Source organism: Panulirus ornatus, chromosome 57 (genome assembly GCF_036320965.1).
Source record: "Panulirus ornatus isolate Po-2019 chromosome 57, ASM3632096v1, whole genome shotgun sequence".
NCBI lineage: Eukaryota > Metazoa > Arthropoda > Malacostraca > Decapoda > Palinuridae > Panulirus > Panulirus ornatus.
The window spans coordinates 17,280,005-17,294,939 of NC_092280.1; the positions used below are offsets into that span (position 1 = coordinate 17,280,005).

Genomic DNA, 14,935 nt, shown 5'->3' on the forward strand with positions numbered 1-14,935 from the left:
CCCTTTCTAAACAGCCCACCTCCCACTCTTCTCATGCCACAAGCATCTTTTGCGCAATCCATCACTGATTCCCTAAATACATCCCATTCCTCCCCCACTCCCCTTACTTCCATTGTTCTCACCTTTTTCCATTCTGTACACAGTCTCTCCTGATACTTCTTCACACAGGTCTCCTTCCCAAGCTCACTTACTCTCACCACCTTCTTCACCCCAACATTCACTCTTCTTTTCTGAAAACCCATACTAATCTTCACCTTAGCCTCCACAAGATAATGATCAGACATCCCTATCATTACTTACTCAATCAAACCACCTCACACCACACATTGTCCTCAAACATCTCATTTCCAGCACATCCACCCTCCTGCACACAACTCTACCCATAGCCCACACCTCGCAACCATACAACATTGTTGGAACCACTATTCCTTCAAACATACCCATTTTTGCTTTATGAGATAATGTTCTCGACTTCCAAACATTTTTCAACACTCCCAGAACTTTCGCCCCCTCCCCCATCCTGTGATTCATTTCCGCTTCCACAGTTCCATCTGCTGCTAAATCCAATCCCAGATATCTAAAACTCTTCACTTCCTCCAGTTTTTCTCCATTCGAACTTACCTCCCAAATGACTTGTCCCTCAACCCTACTGTACCTAATAACCTTGCTCTTATTCACATTTACTCTCAGCTTTCTTCTTTCACACACTTTACCAAACTCAGTCACCAGCTTCTGCAGTTTCTCACATGAATCAGCCACCAGCGCTGTATCATCAGTGAACAACAACTAACTCACTTTCCAAGCTCTCTCATCCACGACAGACTCCAAAACTCTTGCATTCACCTCCCTAACAATCCCATCCATAAACAAATTAAACAACCATGGGGACATCATACATCCCTGCCACAAACCAACATTCACTGAGAACCAATCACTTTCCTCTCTTCCTACACGTACACATGCCTTACATCCTCGATAAAAACTTTTCACTGCTTCAAACAACTTGCCTCCCACACCATATATTCTTAAAACCTTCTACAGAGCATCTCTATCAAATCTATCATATGCCCTCTCCAGATCCATAAATGCTACATACAAATCCATTAGCTTTTCTAAGTATTTCTCGCATACAGTCTTCAAAGCAAACACCTGATCCACACATCCTCTACCACTTCTGAAACCACACTGCTCTTCTCCAATCTGATGCTCTGTACATGCCTTCACCCTCACCTTCGAGGTTTGCAGACCACTTTTGTCTGCACACTTTATTCATGGAAATTCCATGATGCTTCTTGAATCTTTGAAGCCATCCTTCACAACAGTCATGCTCATGTTGAAATCTAAGCTCTTTATGGAACAACTTAGCCTGGTCCATTACCATGCTACCTGACAAGTCCACTCCATCACTCCAATGCTGTCCAAACCATTCCATCACTCGATCGTGCTCCATCCTCTTACCATTTTCATAGTTTTTCTGATCGTCATTTGCTTCTTGGAATGGCTGTCTGCATAGAATTTCAATATTTTCTCCCTTTGCTTCTTTATATCATAAACAGTTGATGAACTAATACTGTAGATGTCACACAGCTTATGCACCGTAACACCACAGTCCATTTTTTCCAACAGTTCTACTTGAGCTTGAATCGATATGGACTGGTGTTTACGTTTAACAACACGAATGACACTCTAATGTGTCTTAGAAGCCACAGCTAGGGTTAAATCTAAACAAAATAAGCTAAGAATCTCTGTGCTAGATATTTGAATTAAACAAATATTGAACGTTTGAGCACCCTATGATGGTAAGTCTGTCCTTAGATTGTTTGAATCCTGTGTGGTCTTATTTGTCTTCTGTTGCCAGTGTTTTCCTAGGTGTGCATCACCAGAATAATGCAGTTTTGTCTGCATTATACACCTGCTCAGGACTGAGGAGCTTATCAGCTGCGAGTTTCGCAAATTCATCCACATACTCAGCAGCTCCTTCATGGTCTGCATACCACTTTTCTCCGCACACTTTATTCATGGAAACTCCATGACACTTCTTGAATCTTTGAAGCTATCCTTCACTATAGTCATGCTCATGTTGTAAGTTAAGTTCTTTATGGAACAACTTAGCCTGGTCCATTATCATGCTACCTGACAAGTCCACTCCATCATTCTGATGCTACTGAAACCATTCTATCATCACTCGATCGTGCTGAGTACTCTTACCATCTTTCGTAGTTTCTCTGATTATCATTTGCTTCTTGGAATGGTTGTCTGCATAGAGTTTCAATATTTTCTCCCTTTGCTTCTTTTTATCATAAACAGTTGATGAACTAATAATGTAGATGTCATACAACATATGCATCGAAACACCACGGTCTATTTTTTCCAACAGTTTTACTTTATTTTGGATCGATATGGACTGGTGTTTACGTTTGACACCATGACTGACACTCTCATATGTCTTAGAAGCCATAGCTAGGGTTAGATTTGCACAAAATAAGCTAAGAATCTCACAGAATTGTGGTATCACCACCAAGTGCAGTGTAAAGAAAGTAAGTAAGCACGCTCTAAACACAACACCATCTGTGGCTGTCAAGTAAACTACTCTGGTGGCCGTGGTAATTTCAATTTCCCTCACGTAATTGTGTCCAGACTAAAGGAGGTGCCAAACCATGGGTTGCCGTAAATTCGGTGATGTACCTGTATATATATATATGAAGGTGAAATTTCACTTCAGCAGGAGTCCTCTCCTATGCAGATTACCTCACACATCAAAGCAACCAGTCACTACAAAAGCAACAACAAACACACAATATTACATATCTTGCAACTAAAACAATGGTTCATTAAAAACAATGTCAACATCACCAATGAAATATGCCATTACATTACAATCCCTGAAAGACATGAATCTAACCTTCACCTTCCCCTAATCCACTATGAATGACCACCCCCACTTTACAAAATACCAACCCTATGTATCAGATATCCCATACATGACAATCACTTTCTACACCACAAACATCAACATAAAGGCCATAAACAGACTAAAAGTCTTCAGAACACTTACCAGTACTAAATTTGGGTGAGGAAAAAGAATCCCTCAGTATCTTCAACAAACAATTTATCCACTCTACCCTAAACTATGCCTCACATGCCTGGTCATCTACTCTATGCAGATATTAGAAAACTGAAAACAACACAAAACTGAGTGCTCAATCACCAGCTGTCTAGCACCTGTAGACATTCAAACACATGCACAACAAAACAAAAATTATTCAAAAACAATCTCACCTCAATATGCTTGACACTCAGTACTTTGCATAGCACTATACCTCATCTAAACCACTCCATAACCAAACACTGATACCCAAGTGGAAATAAAAGGCTATCACTTGTTTCACACTCCAATAATCTATATTTACATATCCCCAATCTGCAACATAATACTGATGAAACATATCTATACCATAAAAAGGCACTTTAATTTGTCTGTAGACATGCTGAGGAAGTTGCCAGATGCAAATCACTAACCTTTATACAAAGTTGCCAAAAATTCATCCATTTCTTTAAAATAAACTGATATTAGCTGGGGTGCTATAATTACAAGATATATCATACTCTACTTAATCTATACTACAAAGAGGCAGTCCTGTCTGTTTGTTCATATACTGAGAAAGTTGCTTTTTGCATGACAAGAAACCCCAATAGAGTTGCCAATAATCTATTAATTACCTTAGTAGGATAGGAACTGGTAGCTGGAGTTGATGTATTTTTGAGAAAATATTCTACCATACTCTACCTATGCTATAAACCTCTGGTCCATAGGAGCTTGCAGACAAGGAACCAGAGGGCTCAAATCTGCTAAAGTATATGAAAATTACTAGAATGGCAGAAGAAAACCATCCTCCCAACACCGTCTTGAGTACCACTCACTAGGTATACCCCCACCTGAAACTGCATTCATCAAACGTGTGAGTTTACACTTTCTTATCTGTATTCTGGACACAACCAACCTTTCCTGCATTACAAAAACCAATTCAACACATCACAAGACCCCTTTCCAGACTCTGCCTGCTTGTGTTAAGCCATGAGTGAAAAAGTTGCCTTTGGCAAGGCTGTATCACTGTCAGCTGACAAAAGGGAGTACAGTCTCATCTAGGAATTTCTCATTCTGAGTTTCTCATTCCCTGCCTGACTGTAGTTCAGCCTTGAGGATGCATGAGTTCCATAAATATAATAAATGATGATAATAACAAGACCTCTTATGCCCATGATATAACTTTCGCACTGAAGACACTAAACACCTACTCCTCAACTGTCCTATGCTCAACCCAAAATGACACACACTCATCATCAAATTCTTGAGCTGTGGTTCTGCCTGGTGGATATGGCTGGCTTTCTCAGAGCTGCAGGAGCCCCATAAAAGGAGATCTTTGGACAGGAAAGTTAAGGCAAAACGTATGTTATACTGATTCAAATAGTGATCTCTTACCTTCATATAGTAAGAAAATATTTTATATTACTACTTGCATTCATAAGCTTTAAACAGCTCAAGTATACAAGCACTCATAGTCAGTCACGTGCAGATATTCTTCTGGATAAAAGCATGTGTAAAACTTTAGTTAGCCAATATCAGTTAGCAGCAACTACAGATGATGTCAGCTAAACCTGGTGCTTTGTAGGTCATCTAAAAGTGAATGAAATCAACCATTCAGGTTAGATTCTTTTAGGCGAGTATAGAAGATGAAAGAATATTTCAGGGTAGATAAATATACATTTCTTAATCATAAAGATATACAGTGAAGACAGAGCACACTTGTACACACATTACTCACATAATATAAATAATCAGCTATAAGAGGCTAAAGTTAATAGGCTACAAGCAAAACATTAGGTAAGACCAATGCCAATGTAACATTACAATCTAAAGTTTAGCAAGCACACACACAACTTCTCTCAAAAACACTTTATTTTGGATTGAATATAAACCCAAAGCACTGCAGGTTACTCACACACAATGTTAATTTTAAGGTATATAGCTACTACATGACTTACTCTTTGTCTACTATGATATGGTGGAAGAATATGTCAATGAAAAGGAAATATGAATAAAAATAAGGACTGTCAGAAAAGAAGTATGGACAGTCAGCTTAGTTATGACAGAAAAAGCCTATTACTTAACAGTAGCTCTTTATGAAAAGCTTGATGCTTATGTTCTCAGGATTTGTCCATGACAGGGGAAACCAATGGTATGTGGGTAGAGTTCCTGAATAAAGTGAAAGCACTTTACACAGACATTGTAAAAAGATTTGTGTTCGGTACAATGAATTTGATACATATGAACAGTGTTGGGCGGGGCTTTGGGTAGATTGTGAAGTAGGTTTCATGTCAGATGGTAGGATAAACTTTTTTGTGGGCTCTGTGTGGGTTAGTTGGTTGAACATTACAGTCTTTGAGTAAAAGATGGGGAGGAATTTGTCCAGGATGGTATACATGGCTATGTTGGTCTACTTAGGTTGGCTGAAAATGTTTTGAACATGTTGCTAAGCAACCAATTAACAAGGACTGATCTACACAGGTTTGTGGCCTGAGCCCTGTGTTGGTTTGTGGACAATGTTCCATAAGGGTTTATATATACATATCTGTGTAGACTTTTTGATAATGCTTTGTGTGGATTCCTGATTAAGCCTTTGTGTGTGGTGAAGTGATAGGGTTTGTTGAATGGCAGGCAGGACTCTGTGTAGGTCTGCAGACAGGGATTTGTTTAGGATGTTCTATGGGCTTCTATGACATGGAAAACAACTGTATGTGAGCTTATGAGCAAGACTTTGAGTTATAGGCAGGGGTTTGTGTGAGTTGATAAGTTGGGCTTTATGCAAGTTGGTATACAAAGCTTTCTATGAATTGATGGAATGATCTTTGTTTGGGTTGGGAAACAGGTTTTAAGCTGGTGGACAGGGCTTCAAATGAGTTAATACACCATGCTTTAAGTGAGTTGGCTGGTAGGGTTGGTGGACAAAGCTTTTTGAGGCCTTGTAAACATTTCTTCTTTTTTTTTTATCATGGGCAGGAGGAATGGGGATTGTGTGGGTTATCAGGCTTGGCTTTGTGTTGACCGAAGAACACTGCAAGGTGTGGGTTTGTTGAACTGGCTTCGCATAAATTGGCAGGCAGGGTCTTGTGTTACTTATCATATTAGCTTCATGGAGTGAAGACAGGAGATGTTTAGTTACAGTGGCAGAGAGGGCAAAGTGTGGGTGGGCACAGAAGGATTTATGTGGGCTGATAGCCTGGATTCTGTTTGTGCTGGTGGGGAGGGCTTTGTGTATTACGACAGACATGGTTTTGTACAGTTTACAAAGCGAGGCTGTCAAAGGGCAGGATGAGAATGCCTTGGGTGGGAAGATGGAGCTGGCTTGGTGTCGGTTCGTTAGAAAACATTTTATGGGATGGTAAGTCATTCTGTTTAGGTTGCTATAAAAAAGTTTAATGAGAGAGAAATTGATGTAAGCTGACAGAAATAGCATGTTTTAGCATCTGGGTTAGGCTTAAAACAAGTTGCCAAGAGTATTGCATGGAATGGTGGAGAGAGCTTTAAGCAAATGAAAAAGGCGTTCATGGAAGTTGATATATAGAGCTGTATGTAGGTTAGTTGGTACAGTTGGAAGCAAAATGTCACTTTCTTCACACATCAGCAATAATAACTGAAAGCAGCTTCAGCAGAAAGGTTATCATCACTCTTTCTAGGACATTAACCTGTTTCTTGTTTCTTTTCATTACTATGATAAAAAAAACTGCACAGTAATATGCAGCTCTAAAAGCTGCATTTCTTGAAGCATCAAACCGGACAAATAATTATACAAAAATCACACACAAAAGGCAAAAGCACTTCTAATACGGTAAATCACCCTTAAAGTTCCAATGGTATTCACCATATGCAGCTGCAGTGGTGGGTTTATTGTTCTGCTGCTTTCTAAGCAAAAAAGGTCTTGAGGAAAGTGAAATGCATTTTGATGTTACAGAATTATTGCAACCATGAACCAGAAAGGTCCATACCTTGAGATGACACTGGTAGGATATTAGATGTAAACTTGTGCAAGGATCTTCCAAAACTACTTCCTTACTCTTGCCCTTTGACTGGCCTCTAATGGTTATGTTCCATTCTTGTGTTCATAAATCAAAGTTTAGGATAAAAAGGGTACTTTTCCACAGGTTAATACCTCATGTAAAATATTCAAACTGTAACATTCAACTTAAGACTGACCAGGTTGGGAAAAGCAGTTCAATGTAAATATTAAGCCTTACCCTCAAGGATGATTTGTTAGGTATTTCCTGGTTATTCTAACAGAAAAATATAGCCAGCTGTTGTTATTTTGGCTGGCCTGTACCATATATTAAAACAAGTTTGCTTATTGATATTCTGGTACATGCCAAAGGTCATAGCTCTCTATCAACAGCCTGGACTGTCCACAAAACGAAATTAGGACTCAATACTTTTATATAACTGGAAATTATTTTCTTTACTCTTACATCTACCAGTTCAAACTTCACTTGACATTACATCACAGCAACTATACATCTGATAAACAGTCTTAGCAAGAATGTTTTTTTTTCCTGGTTCCAGTCCTCTTTGCCTCAATGGATGTTAACTCTTCTTGGATCTCCCTCTTCATATTTATGCCTCTCTTATGATATACACTTTCATCCACGCAATGTCTTTCATTCATTTTAATGTTTCCTTTCTCACACTGGCTTTTCCAAATTTCTCTGTAACTGGTTTTCTGAAAGTCAGTTTGCGTAGGCACCCTTTTTCTTTCACCCAAGTCTTCAGTTTCTTGTTTTCTTAATAATTTTGTATCTTGTTTAGTTTGGCTTTTAGATGATTTGGTTTTTGTTTGTGAGTTCTGCCTTTCATGAATAAAGTGCCACCAATATAATTTGAAATTCTGAAATATTAGGTCAGATCTTGTAGTTTTCTTCTGTTCTTTCTTGCATGATTCATTTCCTTGTCCTTGTGCTTCAAAGTCATTATCTTTGTTATCACTATGGTATATTTCTGAACTTCCTTTGTTTCTAACAGGTTTTTGATACTCATGATTTCTCTTTCCAAGAGATTTGATTCCTACTGTTGGTGTAGACGAGTCTTCATAGTATTCTAGATTATATCTTTTGTTTGAGTCTCTATGTAAGTCAGCTTCTTTTACATCTCCATGTTCTCTAATGTATTCTGTACTGGATTGTGGTTCATACAACGATTGGATTTTTTTCCCAACAATACTATACTTACATGTTAATTGCTTTTCTGCTAAGAGTGGATCAAAAAGCACTGATGTTTTTGAGCCATCCAAGCACTGAACCCAACAGTCTGTGTTAGCTCCATCTATTCTGCAATAACTGACTGGTTTTTTCAAGCTTTCAGGGTCAATAGTACATTCTGGGAATTTTTTTGTAACATCTACATTCAAGTTATTGCAATTATCAAGATTATGCTGTAAAGCACCATCATGTTTCTTGCTGTCTCTCTCTTCATCTACTAAGTAAGATCTGTCATGTTCAACATCAAATACAGTGCAATGTTTTTGTGGCAGATAGTTTTCAACATAACCTATCTTGTCATCACATTTTTCTTTAAAGACATCTAAGTCTATCTCTTCAACAGGATTTTCGCTGTCTGATGAATCAAGAACTTTGTCATCAATATCAATACTATGGTTTTCATCTAAATAAGAGTCCATCCATTCCTCGGCTGAGATGGGGCTTTCATCATCAGTAGACTGATCTGAGGAGGAGTCTGATGTGTCTGTACCAGCATTCTTGGGCACCCCATCTTTACACCTAGCATCTGGTGGCTAATGACCAGATAGAGAAGGGTCAGGCATCAGTAGGTCAAAGAGTGATTCAGAAGGAAAAAAGAGCTAGAGTAATATGTGGTCACAAAAACAAAATGTGCTTAATTCATCTGGAAGTATCATAAAAAGAACAAAAGAGCACAGCATTCTATATAAAGATAAAAGAATCATATTGTTGCTATGAAAAATAAAACAAAGTGATATACTGTAGAGCATAGTTATTTACATTAGAGTAGAATAATAAATGAGCAAATATAATACCTTAATATACTAATGACATAAAGGCTAAATGATTAGAGCACCCAATTTCTGAGACTGAATTCAAATTGAAGTCCCTCTCTAGCCTACACCTTTTCTTCATTTTGTGCCAGAAAATGTGTGTACAGCATTGTGAATCCATGTAAAGTGTACCTAATAGTACATATGGAAGTACAGTTGGGTCATGATATGGCACAGTTTGGTATTATGATTTCAATACAATGCAGGTACCTAAATTACTCTCATTCTTTTCAACATGAGCTGCTGCAGTAAATTGCACGTCCATGCACCACAAGGTGCTGACACTGCTTATGCCATGCTATCCACTGCATCAGATCTTTGCTAGCATTCAAAGAGTAAGGAATCATAATTTGCCACTCATATATTTCCAGTCCTCTGCCCACTTGAACCAAACACCACTATGCCTATGCAACCAGCAAGTACTCCTAGTATGAGTGAGCCTGTTCAAGATAATGAATAAACTTAGGCATGAGTCTAGTGTTTTAACAGTTTCTCATTGCTACGGCATTAAGATATTAACATCTGCATCATAAAGAAGAATAATGAACCTATCAGGATATCCTTTTCTAAGATATCTATTTCAAGGATGGCAATACACATCAGAACAGCACCATATGTGAAGACTGAGTGTGCTTTTCCATTTAACACTTAAAAAGAAAAGTTCTTCCCTACCCTAAAAATTTGGAAATTTCAAGATTGATAAAATGTGTTTTTCTTTTTAATATGTAAATGATTATATTAATATATATTTATATTTATTTTATTTTGCTTTGTCGCTGTCTCCCACGTTTGTGAGGTAGCGCAAGGACACAGACGAAAGAAATGGCCCAACCCACCTCCATACACATGTATATACATACCGTCCACACACGCAAATATACATACCCATACATCTCAATGTACACATATATATACACACACAGACATATACATATATACACATGCACAAAATTCACACTGTCTGCCTCTATTCATTCCCATTGCCACACATGGAACAACATCACCCTCCCCCCTCATGTGTGTGAGGTAGTGCTAGGAAAAGACAACAAAGGCCTCATTCGTTCACACTCAGTCTCTAGCTGTCATGCAATAATGCCCGAAACCACAGCTCCCTTTCAGCATCCAAGCCCCACAGAACTTTCCATTGTTTACCCCAGACGCTTCCCATTCCCTGGTTCAATCCATTGACAGCACGTCGACCCCGGTATACCACATCGATCCAATTCACTCTATTCCTTGCCCGCCTTTCACCCTCCTGCATGTTCAGGCCCCGATCACTCAAAATCTTTTTCACTCCATCTTTCCACCTCCAATTTGGTCTCCCACTTCTCATTCTCTCCACCTCCAACACATATATCCTCTTGGTCAATCTTTCCTCACTCATTCTCTCCATGTGCCCAAACCATTTCAAAACACCCTCTTCTGCTCTCTCAACCACGCTCTTTTTATTTCCACACATCTCTCATACCCTATTATTACTTACTCGATCAATCCACCTCACACCACATATTGTCCTCAAACATCTCATTTCCAGCACATCCACCCTCCTGCACACAACTCTATCCATAGCCCACACCTCACAACCATACAACATTGTTGGAACCACTATTCCTTCAAACATACCCATTTTTGCTTTAGGAGATAATGTTCTCGACTTCCACACATTCTTCAAGGCTCCCAGGATTTTCGCCCCCTCCCCCACCCTATGATTCACTTCCGCTTCCATGGTTCCATCTGCTGCCAGATCCACTCCCAGATATCTAAACCACTTTACTTCCTCCAGTTTTTCTCCATTCAAACTTACCTCCCAATTAACTTGACCCTCAACCCTACTGTACCTAATAACCTTGCTCTTATTCTCATTTACTCTTAACTTCCTTCTTTCACACACTTTACCAAACTCAGTCACCAGCTTCTGCAGTTTCTCACATGAATCAGCCACCAGCGCTGTATCATCAGCAAACAACAATTGACTCGCTTCCCAAGCTCTCTCATCCCCAACAGACTGCATACTTCCCCCTCTTTCCAAAACTCTTGCATTCACCTCCCTATCAACCCCATCCATAAACAAATTAAACAACCATGGAGACATCACACACCCCTGCCGCAAACCTACATTCACTGAGAACTAATCACTTTCCTCTCTTCCTACACGTACACATACCTTATATCCTCGATAAAAACTTTTCACTGCTTCTAACAACTTGCCTCCCACACCATATATTCTTAGTACCTTCCACAGAGCATCTCTATCAACTCTATCATATGCCTTCTCCAGATCCATAAATTCTACATACTAATCCATTTGCTTTTCTAAGTATTTCTCACATACATTCTTCAAAGCAAACACCTGATCCACACATCCTCTACCACTTCTGAAACCACACTGCTCTTCCCCAATCTGATGCTCTGTACATGCCTTCACCCTCTCAATCAATACCCTCCCATATAATTTACCAGGAATACTCAACAAACTTATACCTCTGTAATTTGAGCACTCACTCTTATCCCCTTTGCCTTTAAACAATGGCACTATGCAAGCATTCTGCCAATCCTCAGGCACCTCACCATGAATCATACATACATTAAATAACCTTACCAACCAGTCAACAATACAGTCACCCCCTTTTTTAATAAATTCCACTGCAATACCATCCAAACCTGCCGCCTTGCTGGCTTTCATCTTCCACAAAGCTTTTACTACCTCTTCTCTGTTTACCAAATCATTTTCCCTAACCCTCTCACTTTGCACACCACCTCGACCAAAACACCGTATATCTGCCACTCTATCATCAAACACATTCAACAAACCTTCAAAATACTCACTCCATCTTCTTCTCACATCACCACTACTTGTTATCACCTCCCCATTAGCCCCCTTCACTGAAGTTCCCATTTGCTCCCATGTCTTACGCACTTTATTTACCTCCTTCCAGAACATTTTTTTACTCTCCCTAAAATTTAATGATACTCTCTCACCCCAACTCTCATTTGTTCTCTTTTTCATCTCTTGCACCTTTCTCTTGACCTCCTGTCTCTTTCTTTTATACATCTCCCAGTCATTTGCATTTTTTCCCTGCAAAAATCGTCCAAATGCCTCTCTCTTCTCTTTCACTAATAATCTTACTTCTTCATCCCACCACTCACTACCCTTTCTAATCAACCAACCTCCCACGCTTCTCATACCACAAGCATCTTTTGCGCAAGCCATCACTGCTTCCCTAAATGCATCCCATTCCTCCCCCATTCCCCTTATCTCCTTTGTTCTCACCTTTTTCCACTCTGTACTCAGTCTCTCCTGGTACTTCCTCACACAAGTCTCCTTCCCAAGCTCACTTACTCTCACCACCCTATAAGAAATCATGAAAATAACATTCCAATATGAAAAACAACTATTTTAAAGTTTCCACAAACTGCTATCATAAGCTTGAATTAGCCGCTGAGAATATAATTTTTCATTTCTTAATATGCCTGAGCCATATTACCAGTTTCCTTATTTGGAATTAATTCAATTCAGGGACAATACAACACATCTTAAGACCATGCTTTGACTCTTATGTTGTAATCCTTGGCAGTATAGTTGAAACTGTGTAAAATTCAAACATTAATCAAGGTATAAAAATAAAAACAATTGGCATAAATCTTGATAAGATTTTTTGGGGGGGAGGTTCCCCTTTGTTGCCATATTGATTTTTTGTCTATCCCAGAGCACAAAAGGGTGATTTTTCTTTTTTAATGAAAAAGGGGATACAAAATTTAGAAGTGATCATTTTCTTTATATTCTTTCTTGGGAATTAAAACTTAAACCTTTTACTTCTATGATTAGGTGCACAAAAGACTACAAAAAACCATTAACTTTTCTTGTGAATTAAGAGTTAAGTGTTCCTAGTCATGGCAAACCATATCTAACAGATTGGCCAATCCCAGGTACAACAGCATGGTCATAATGGAGGCATGGCATGAGCACAGTGGTGAGTGCTACAAGTGGAAGTAAGTACTTGAGGCACAGTAAGTTCCTTAAAAAAGTTTGCAACAACCCACTGTGATCATTAGCAGGTTACCGTGTCCTTAAGCAGCTACATTGACTCCCTTTGTATAGGTTGCCATTTATGGCCAGTCAACAGAACCTGTAGTGTGCATGGAATTCAACTCGTGGTGGGAGTATACGTTGCCTTGATCAAGGGCAAAAGCACCCAAATACAGTTGCCATGACTGGGGTCAGTAGCACTGAAAGGGTTAAAGGGAAGTTATAAGTAAGAAACCCATAATCAAGACTAGCATCACTTTGGGATATGTTTCTTCCACTCTATGGTTGTGGATAGGCTAGGGGAGCAAAGTCCATGTATCCTAGTCCATGCTCACCTTACCCACTATCATCTTGTTCACCCACTCAACTGAGCGAGTACTAACTGCAAATGAATGAAACCAGTCCCACAGTTCTTGAAACTAATGTCAAGAAAATAAAACATTCAGGTGTGAAACTGTGCATTCTGGACCCATGCATAGAGGAAAAGGTGTATAATGTAAGGTGTACCTCAGTTCATCCAACTGCATACAAATGGGTACTTGTCCATGTCACTCAAAAATTTTTGGTAACGATGTAATGAAAGCCACATATTTCCGTTTTTAAACAACATAATACAAATCTGGTGTGCTTTAACCAAATAAGCCATATGCTTTACTAGTGACAAGGGGACATCAGGGAAAAACGAATCTAACATCCTGCATATAATTACATTTCGTCAGGAACTTCCATGCAAAAAAAAAAAAAAAAAAAAAAATAGCAGCCTAGCATACAAATTTCATCTGGATTCATACTGCACATGCATAGCAAATTTATCATCCATGTTATAATAATGACAAGACGATTATACTATGAAAGATTTCTTATGAGATATGAAATCATTATGACAAAGATTACAGTTCCACTATCACATGAAATTCCTATTTTCCGTGTGAAATAGAGGCAGATTTAATGGAAGGCATTCGAGGCAAGTACTGATGATCTATGAGCCCTTACATGAATTCTGAGGGGTCTATGAATATCATGGCTATTTCTTTTAATAATCAATTTAAGGCCCTTCAAACTTTTTAGGTAAGTACATGTTTTCTCTTAAAGATTTCTGAGTAACAAGGGGCTTTCTTTATGGAAAAAGTATGAAATAAATATACATACAGAAAGTGGGAATCTTCAAAGTAAATGAACAGGCCTTTGGCCTTAAATATGCCACTGCAATTACTTATTTGTATAGTATGGGAAGGGAGTTCAACACTCATGGAACCCCCATCCAAATACTGTGAAAGGCTGCTGCTGTTAGGGCTATGGTGAATGGATTTGTACATACCAGTTTGTGACTCTCCTCCAGATGTTTCATGAGAACAGCCACCACAACGTTCACTAACACGAACTGTGCCATCAGCACGAACACCACAAAGAAGATTGGGGCCACAAAAGGGTAAAGGCAGCAGTTCTTAACACAGTCTGGAGAGTCATCACATTTATCCCGCAGTGTGTCCTGATGGAGAAGATGATTCTCATATCCATAATAGAAAACAAATCACATGAAAAGAGTAAGTTTTGAAGAATGAAAAACTGCTTCTCTCCACAGTGATATACCTTAAGTTTAAGAGAATTCCATGATCACTAGGGGTTAGAACCCTCTCAACATTGCCTTCTTGTTAGGTTGAGGCCTCTAATCTTTTGCTCTTCACCTGGTAGGTCTGCCTTTTGCCAGTCAGCAATCCCCACTTGCCAATAACTTCATCGTCATGCTGGCCATCTGCTGGCCACCTCATTATTCTTGGGATATGGATGTCAC

General features: G+C 39.0%; 2 protein-coding genes across 2 annotated transcripts in view; one reads left to right on the forward strand and one right to left on the reverse strand.

The window, feature by feature from the left end:
• Positions 1 to 14,935, forward strand: part of LOC139766186 (voltage-dependent T-type calcium channel subunit alpha-1G-like) — a 1,124,919-nt gene that overhangs the window by 1,010,185 nt on the left and 99,799 nt on the right. The window lies entirely within an intron of this gene.
• LOC139766200 (uncharacterized) overlaps positions 1 to 14,935 on the reverse strand; it is a 59,557-nt gene that overhangs the window by 17,561 nt on the left and 27,061 nt on the right. Inside the window, exons 4-5 of the mRNA XM_071694484.1 lie at positions 14,462 to 14,632; positions 7,045 to 8,837 (exon numbers count right to left, since the gene is read on the reverse strand). Of these exons, the coding sequence (XP_071550585.1) occupies positions 7,581 to 8,837; positions 14,462 to 14,632 (1,428 nt within the window). The 3' untranslated portion in view covers positions 7,045 to 7,580. The remainder of the gene's footprint in view (positions 1 to 7,044; positions 8,838 to 14,461; positions 14,633 to 14,935) is intronic.